At 36.3% G+C, this 9,316-nt stretch overlaps 1 protein-coding gene across 2 annotated transcripts in view; it reads right to left on the reverse strand.

Moving 5' to 3' along the window:
* Positions 1-9,316, reverse strand: part of USP45 (ubiquitin specific peptidase 45) — a 52,755-nt gene that overhangs the window by 43,148 nt on the left and 291 nt on the right. Inside the window, exons 2-4 of one of the 2 annotated variants that reach the window (XM_004673721.2) lie at positions 5,872-5,981; positions 4,147-4,319; positions 2,680-2,783 (exon numbers count right to left, since the gene is read on the reverse strand). In XM_004673721.2, the coding sequence (XP_004673778.1) occupies positions 2,680-2,783; positions 4,147-4,319; positions 5,872-5,971 (377 nt within the window). In that variant the 5' untranslated portion in view covers positions 5,972-5,981. The remainder of the gene's footprint in view (positions 1-2,679; positions 2,784-4,146; positions 4,320-5,871; positions 5,982-9,316) is intronic. The other variant, XM_012724273.1, reaches the window with a different exon arrangement.

A 9,316-nucleotide genomic window follows, 5' to 3' on the forward strand; every position in this document is an offset into this window, starting at 1 on the left:
TGTACCCCAGAGTTTTTATGCAAAGTAAATAAAATGATGGCTATAGAGGAATTCATTATATCATTTTCTACTTTTATTATAAGGCTATAAAAAAATAAGATAAAGGGGAGAGGGGGAATATTTGCCAGACATCCAGTTTGGTAACTTAAGTGATGATGGTTCTGCTTTCAAAGATGGGTAAGACTACAAGAGATAGGTGCTTTATTTTGTTTGGGGTTTATTTGGGGAGAAGGGATTATGGAAGAGATTTTTCAAAAGCACATTCCTTTTCAGAAAACTACCTCCACCTAGTTTACTCATTTGTGCAGACAATATTAATAAAGATTATCATTACCTGTTTCCTCTATCTTCATCATCAAATAATATGTGTTAAAAAGTGTTTCATAAGTGTAATCTGTTATACCAGCACTACTGTGCATAGTCAAAGTCGTCTTATCTATAAGTATTAGTGGCCCTGGGATCAATGCCTATAAGTTAAGCTTGGGTTCCCTTTCAAAATGGCACATAAATTTTGGTCAAATAGGTATTGAGTATACATGACTTGTACACAGAAATACATAGGGACATAGGTAAGTCTATGAAGGGAAGGAGACACAGGAGACATTCCCAAGCCATCTTTTCCAATAGGCCATCATAGAATTTAAACAACGGTATTACACTTACCAGGTTTACAATATAATATTCAATATTTATCACAAAAAATAATAAAAATATAACACCTCACTTGTAAAATATTGAAATGTCAAGAAATTGTTACTGACAGCAATTTAAGCTTTACATGTTATAGGGTACATATAACTTTAAAGAGTACAATACAAAAAAAAAAGGCAGTGAATGATGGCAGTGAATATGTAGGAAAAAATACAGCTCAGGAAGACTTAATTCCACTTGTTCCCAGGGGAAATAAAAAGAAGGCTTAAGAGAGCATTTAGTAAGTACTAGGTCCTACATGCATTGTGCTTTAATTCCTCATAATAGTCATAAAAATACTGTCATTTTAAAAATAAATAGCTTTATAAAATTACATTTGCTTTTTACAGATGACAAACTGAGGAACGAAAGGGCTGGCAAATCAGTAATGTCAGTTTACAGAGAAAATGTTAAACCTTCCAATAAACTTGAGAGCTCTAAAAGCACTCCATTAATGTTATCTTGAGTGTTAAATCAGTGCCTCTTAGGGTATCAGTTATCTATGAAACTTTAAAATTCAAAAGCCCTAGCTTACTGGGGACTACTAGCACCTATTGTTTTTTCAAATCCTACCTGTGAGATTCTGATGTGAAGTTAGAGGCAAGAAATCACTGTGCTAAAGATTATTATTTGGTCAAGCAGCTTAAATCTATCCCCCAGTAATATTTTCATAGTGATGACTGAATTACCAAACCTACAACATTGCTTTCTCACACACTATTTCTTTGTGACATAAATCATTTTCACTGTAATAAAATATTATATAATAAACCTAACATATCCAATCACAAAACTTAGTAATCCATTATCCTTGTGACTCTATACAGCCTTGAAAGAAAAATAAACAAATAAAGTGAAAAGTCAAACTAAAACTAACACTATTATGCTAGGTAAGGCTTTTGTTGAGATTAAATGGTGATTCACACCATAATTATGTTCCTAAAAGCTACTACAGAGGTTTGAACACAGATTTACTGAGACAATCCTGTTCTACCAGGTGCCACTCAATTAATTCTCTACCACCTTTTTCTATTTCAGTGACCTTCAAAAACTGTGAACCCAGATAATCAGCACCTGATAATCTGTTCAAAATCCAAATTCTCAAATCCTTCCCCATGCCAATGAAATCAGATCTCTAGGCCGAAGGCCCAGCCAGCTATGTCAACAAGCCCTCCACACAACTGTGATGTGACACCTCTGCTCTACTAGACTGCAGAGACATGTTGACAGAGCTGTGCCAGTGCACCATCCCCTCCCTCAGCCCCAAAATGTCGTTTGCACATTACATCTCCGCTATTGTTTCTTCATAGTCCCCAGTACCTGGGGTCAAAACACAAATGGAACAAGCATCATCTGTGCTTGTAGCTGAATTAAATTATAGGATGACGATTTTTCTTATGTCAGAATATTCTTATATTATACTTAGAATCCTGAAATAAAAACAAAAAGATTTTTTAAAACTTAAAAATCTTTGTCTTATTGAAAACTCCTTAAAAATCAATCACCTGAGGCCCTCCCTGGTGGCCCAGCGGGTTAAAGCACTGCACTGAGAAGCTAAAGCCACTTCCACGTGAGTTTGATCCCCGCCTGCCCCGGAGGTGACCACATGGCGTGGCAGACCTCTCCTGACCCGCCTGCTGCTCCCCTCAGCAGTGTACTTCATTGATCTGCCTGTTCTGTTCCCCACTCTGTCTCTGGTGAAGCCTCTCACCGCCCCTGAGCCTCTGGCCTGTACCCCAGTTCTGTATGCACAAATAAATAAATCTTTAAAAAAAAAAAAAAAGTATATGCTTTTTTTAAATAAATAAATAAATCTTTTTTAAAAAGTATATGCTTATAAATAATGTTAATTTTCTTAAATTATTCCACAGGTTGTAATCAAACTGGAAAAGCATGAGTGGATAACATCTTTAAATATTTTATCTGACAAAGTTCAAAGAAAAAATATTTCTGGTAGGAGACATTAAGTACTAACAAAATTTAACTTACCATATAATCCATGTGCTCAGACTAATTACAATACAATGAGGCTCTGTTTTCCAGCTCTTGAAGTGTTTCAATGAATGCTGGCTCTCTGAGTTTTTACCACATCCCTAAAGATGAACAGAATGCTATTTGTATAATTTACATACAGGTTTGTTTGCAATAAAAGCTTAAAACAGGGCCCGGTGGCCTACAGTTTAAATCCCAGCACTATAACTGCTAAGGTCTGAGTTTGATCTCCCAACAGAGAGCTGACCCACATATGGCCAGGCAGACCTCTCCTGCCTTGCCTGCTGAACCCCGTGGCAGTGTATTTCAGTAAATCCACCTGTTCTGCTTCCCACTCTGTCTTTGCTGAATCCTCACCCCTGCACCTGGTCTGTACCCCAGAGTTTTTATGCAAAGTAAATAAAAGTTAAAAAATAATAATAAAGCTTAAAACATACTCAACTATGTTGATACTAAAAAAGTTGTTAATAATTTCAAGAAAGAGGGAAAAGTTTCAAAAAACTATTTTCTTCTTAAATTTAATTTCTTGCAAAGATACTAACTTGGTTTTTGTTAAATACTATTTACCTAACACTATCATGCGCCAAGTAATTTCTCTATCATTTAAAAAGCTATCTACTCTTTGTCATGTCTATGGTGGGTCACTGCAGCCGTTGTGCCCAGTAAGATCACAGCACTGCACTCCTTCCCCTTACACACTTAATACCATGCACACCTACACTGCAGACTGACTGAAAACTAGTGAGACTGAAGCCAGTCACAGAAATTTCAAGAAATGAAATTCAATTTTAGTCAATGCAACATGAAGGGCAGTTTCCTGGATATTTCTGGCAACACATTACATATTTTTTAAAAAGAACACAGAGAAGAGATCTAATTTTTGCCCTCTTCCTGGTCTTTTGGAATGTTGTGTGATACATAATGTATTAAACATCCCTGGCAATACTGGAACTGTGAAATTAAGACCCAACAGGAAAACAGAAGAAATCTCAGATTCCAAAGTTCTTCCCTTTGAATTAACTAACCCAGAAGTGGTCATAGCTTTGGACTTCCTCTGTGATTCTCATTTTTAAAAGAAAGCATATCCTTTTTTTTTAAATCAAAATTTCTTTGCTCTAGCTATCAAGCATTTCTAAGCTGTTAAGCTAAATTATTTTGAAGACTGGGTAAAATAATACTTTCTTAGAAAAAAAAAACCACTTTTTAAATAAATACAAATAGGTAATGGCAGATCCAGAAATGTATTTATAATCACATATGATGGCTTTTTAAACATAACCGATCTTTTACTTTATCTTAATAAACATTTCTAAGTTCAGTCTTGGAAAGACTGCATCTCAACATGGGATAACTTTCCCTGCGTTACCATAGTACAACTCCTTCTGAGAAGGAGTTGTACTATTATGTATTTTAAAGTACTATATATTTTAAGGTAAACTCATATAGAGAAAGTGCTTTTCTCACCTGAAAACCACACTTGAGGCACAACCAAATATCAGAAGATAGCACAGGCTGCCCATCACAGAGTCGTCTTTCTTTTAAACATTCTGAGCAAACTGACCACAGGTTCTCAGTTGTTGCTCTCTTCACATGATTCAAACTAACAGCATGACTTACATGTTGGCAAGTGAAACCTACTGAAAAACAAAACAAAACAAAACTTGAACATTTTCTTTGCTAAAACAAATTACTAATCTCAGTAAACAAAAGTCAGTAGCATTAAATGCTGTAACCAGAGTGGGCCTCCCTGGTGGCACAAGGGGTTAAGTCTCAGCACTATGAAGATATCAGTATGAATTGGATCCCCAGCCAGAGAGCTGACTTATGTGGGGTGGCAGACCTCTCCTGACCTGCCCTATGTTCCCCTCAGCAGTGTATATCAGTATATCTGCCTGTTCTGCTCCCACTGTCTCTGGGGAATCTTCTCACCCCGCCAACCACAACTCTGACCTATACCCCAGCTCGTGTATGCATAAATAAACCTTTTTTAAAATAAAATGATTTAGGGCCCTCCCTGGTGGCGCAGGGAGTTAAAGCACAGCACTAAGAAGCTTAAGCCGATTCTGCATGAGTTTGATCCCGCCTGTCCCGGAGGAGATAGATCCACATGGCCCGGCAGACCTCTCCTGACCCACCCGCTGCTCCCCTTAGCAGTATACTTCATTGATCTGCCTGTTCTGCTCCGCACTCTGTCTCTGGTGAATCCTCTCACCCTCCACATTTCTGGCCTGTACCCCAGTTCTGTATGAATAAATAAATCTTTAAAAAAAATAAATAAAATGATTTACACGGGGATTACAACTGAGATGGAAAAAGGCACAAAATGATGTAAAAATAAACTATTATATTATTTTTAAAAAAATAAAATGATTAGATAGCAGAGAATCAAAAAGCAAGACTCAATTTCACTGCACTTCCATTTATAAAACATTAATAAAATAACTCAATTTTAACTCACTGCAGACCAGATCACTGGCCACAGGGACAATGGGGGGGGGGGGGTAGGGAGTGTGACTATAAGTAGGCAGAACTTGGGAAGCTGATTGTACAGTCAAGTATACTGATTACAGTCATACAAAGCTACACAGGTAATAAGATGCCTAGAGCTGTATAGCTGGTGAAATGTGAATAAGCTGTAAGGACTGTACTGATGTCAGTTACCTGGCTTTGATATTATACTTTACTTACAAACATAAGACATTAAATCAGAAGAGGCAGGGTGACAGAGACTTCATGTCACTGCACCTTCCTGTGCATTTATAATTAGCTCAAAAATAAAAGGCTTAAAGCAAAATATTCTAAGACACTAACAAAGTTAAAAACACTTAAAATGAAAATAATATATTGAAAGCATCTCAATGGAGAGCTGAACTGTCAAGAAAGTCAGAAAAATTCTCAGAGACAAAAATTAAAAAGTTGAGACTAAAGGTGTTTAAAAATCAGTCAGCAGCTCCAAGGGTCATCTGTCCACCTTGGTGACAGGGAGACTTGGATTTAACAGGCCATGAATGAGAAGCCAAAAAGAAAAGACAATTCTAAGTTAAAAAAAAAACAAAAGAAAAAGAAAAACAACAGGGTTTTAGGGAACAAGACAAGCTGATTTTAAATGAAGAAAATGATAAAAATAAAAAGCAAAGGATTTATTAATTACAAATAACACACTATTTAGGAAGACAGATCACAATTTACCAGCAATGTCATCTGAAGAGTCTTCATCATGAGGTATAGTAGGCCTTTTACTTCTTTTGGCTTTTTCAGCTAAAGCTTTGGTTGGCTCCTTTACCCGCATCTGTTATTTACTAGAAACATTGAAGGCAAAGAAATAAACTTTAATACTCAAAACCAGTGTTTTTTATTTTGATTTTTTTTAGTTAATGCATATAAAAACTAAAATGATTTCAGTGTTAACTAGTCTAGTAAACCAATAGTGAAAGAAAAAATCTTTATTAAAACAAATTGATACATTATATTATACTTTCACCAACTAATACATAAACATGCTATCCAATGAATAATTAGTGCTACTTCTGAGTCACTCGCCCTCCTTACAGTGTCTTTTATTTCACAAACTAGAAGATAGTAGGAGTTGAAAAGCCATGAAGGACCAGGAATGGAAGCCATGTGCCAAGCACAATAGAGCTACTCTTCCTGACCTAACATTAAATAAAATAAATTTTATTTAAATTTACTTTCATAAATAAAGTTTATTTTTAAGTTTCTTTTAGATAATACATTAGCATTTCCCTCATTTTTTAGTATGAAAAAATTTTAACTTCTACAATTTACTATGTAGATTTCTTAACTTTAACACTTTGCCACATGTTTCATATAAATATCAATGTGTATAAAGACACATATATACTTATTTTTTTTCTGAACTACTTGAAATTTGCAGAAATTGTAACACTTCAACCCTAGATACTTCAGTAGGAATCCCTTAATAAGGACATTCTCCTATATAATCACATCATTATCACATTTAAGAAAACTAACAATTTGCTTATATCATCTAGTATTGCATATTTTTAATTTCTTCAGTTGATCCAAGTGTCTTCTATACTGTTTTTTTCTTTAATGAGGATCAATTAGGATTTGCACTTTGTACTGATTATCTCTTTACTGCTTTCTAATTGACCACTGCTCTCCCATCTTAGCCAACTTTTTAAAGAAATCAGATCAGTGTGTATCAACCATCTTGATCAGTTCAATAAAATGTGGATTTTTATTCGGAAAGCCTGGCATAGGACCTGAAATTTATTTGTAACAATCCCCTGAGATGTTGCTGGGGGTCCACAGACCATGTTTTCAACAACAAGGTTACATAATGTCCCACAATGAAAATTTGTCTCTTCCTAGTATTATATACAACTCTATCTCTTACATTTAATAAAACTCAAAAGTTAATTCTGAAGATTTGAAATACATTTCAAAGGTTTCAAGCTTTTGAAACTCTACTTTGGAGTCTTTGTTGGAGTTACTTAATATCATTCTGCTCTATGGCTAAGTTACACTGTAATTTTCATAGGGGTTACATTTACTTTCACTGATGAGTGGGGGAATCTCTCATTAATAAACTCTGAATATTGATTTAGTCATAAGGGAGCTTTGAGGCTTACCATTTTAGTAGTCATTTATCTAAGACAAGGGTTATCAGTGATGAATTGAGCCTCAATAGTGAATAGCTTCAGTGTTTTTTGGAAATGCATAAAGTCACAAGTTCCCTGACCACTTAATCTCGAACTACCAGCTCTCTCGCTGATAATCTTCCTCACCCACCCCTACACCTCCAATTTACAAAGTCACTAATTCAAATATTCTGTTCTCTGATCACAACTGCCAATAAGTTCTTCCAATTTGCTAGTTTCCTAGTCTCCTTTAGTATTCAGGCTTCCATGATCACTATAGCTGGACAAAGAGTAGGGGACATGGCAAAAGGAATGCTGATTCTCAAAACTTTACCTAGAAGTGATACATCACACCTACTCATATTTTACTAGCCAAAGCCATTTAATTTCAAGTAGACATGGTATTTATGTGTACAGAATGCAGTCTTATCATGCATACCTAGAAAGAACAGAAAATATGTACACTGCCTTAGCTGCTACCGTATCACCCCTTTGTCAAGCCCCAATCCTACATGGCCTTAGTAACTACTTTCTCCATGTCTGTATCCAAACAGGTTGGACAAAGTCTTGTGATAAGACTGGGTCACCCCATTCATAATCATCATCTCAAATGAACCAAGACATCCCATTGTTATACTGTCTGGTAATCTTACTTTACCTACTCCTCACAAGTCACTTGAAATCTTTTTAATTCTCCCAAGTCTCTAACTCCCCACTTCTCAAAAAATAATCTAGCCTTCTCCTTTACTGAAAGAGCAATAATCAGATGGCAACTTTTATCTTCCTACCCACAAACTTACAAACCTATTTCCATTTGATGTCCTGAAAACAGATAGACATAACCATATGAACCCAGAAAAATGACCCATGCGAAAGTGATCATAGTTTTTCCCTAAAAGCACAGATAAATTCTCGATAAAGATGAACATTAGCAAACAGACAATGTTGGCAGAATAAAAAGAAACAACCTAACCTCTGAGAAAGACCTACGCTTTTTTTTGCAGAAACACTGACAACATGACAATGAAGAGTCAATTTCCAGTGATTCAGACATATGCAGTATGTCTAAACATGAAGAATCATTTTTGTCAGTCATGGAATATCAGCAATGTGTGTGCAATGTCTATGAAGAAGTCTACAAAACCCAGTTTTTTATGGGTACTGATAACTTCAGCACAAACGATATAGTTAAGCAACAACTACATTGTTCCCAAGTGGGAACTCTAAAATCCAAGTTCCCAGTGCCAAATAAAGGCACTTTAAAAAGCAGGCATGCCCTTCTAAGAAAAGTAGTCCCAAATCTGCTATGTTAAATCTTTTTGGCACAGGTATAGGCTGGCCATTTTTTTTGCATGGCTCTCCAAATATCAGTTTTAGTTTTCAGTATCATCATTACTCCGGCCTTGTCTTTTCTCTTGTGTAGGATGTGCAACTAAGTCTTTTGCAAATAAGGTTTAGAAAAATAAAAAGCTATGCAGAGAACCGTTCCTACTCTCAAAAAAGAAAGAAATCTTATTTTTTCCTTTTATTCTTGGGCAATTATTTTCGAAGGGGACACAGGAAGGAGAGGGACACAGCTCTTTTAGATGCCGGGTTCAAACACACAAACAGTACTTACATACTTTTGCTATCACGCTCCATTACAAGCACGTAAATATACTAACCCACTTAATGCTCACAACCACCTTATGTGACAGAGTGCCATTATTTCCCCCATTTTACACATAAAACCGAGACGCTGAAGTTGAGTGATTTGAAGAGAGGATCGGGAAGCAGTAAGCGATTGATGGGGTTTGGATCTAGGCAGTACATATAAAGAGCTCCTAATACTACACGATGTTGTCAGAAATGTGGTCACGTTTCCTCCAGTCACTAACAAAAACATCCCAAGTTTCATTACAGGCTAATGCGTCGCGAGCAGAGGCCGCCAAGGAGGGAGGAAGGATGTCAGACCGCAGCGCATCCTGGTCTTCGCGTGGGGAGGACTCGGACCCCTCCCTGACCGCCTC

Source organism: Condylura cristata, unplaced genomic scaffold (genome assembly GCF_000260355.1).
Source record: "Condylura cristata isolate star-nosed mole 26May11 unplaced genomic scaffold, ConCri1.0 scaffold00001, whole genome shotgun sequence".
In the NCBI taxonomy this organism is placed as follows: domain Eukaryota; kingdom Metazoa; phylum Chordata; class Mammalia; order Eulipotyphla; family Talpidae; genus Condylura; species Condylura cristata.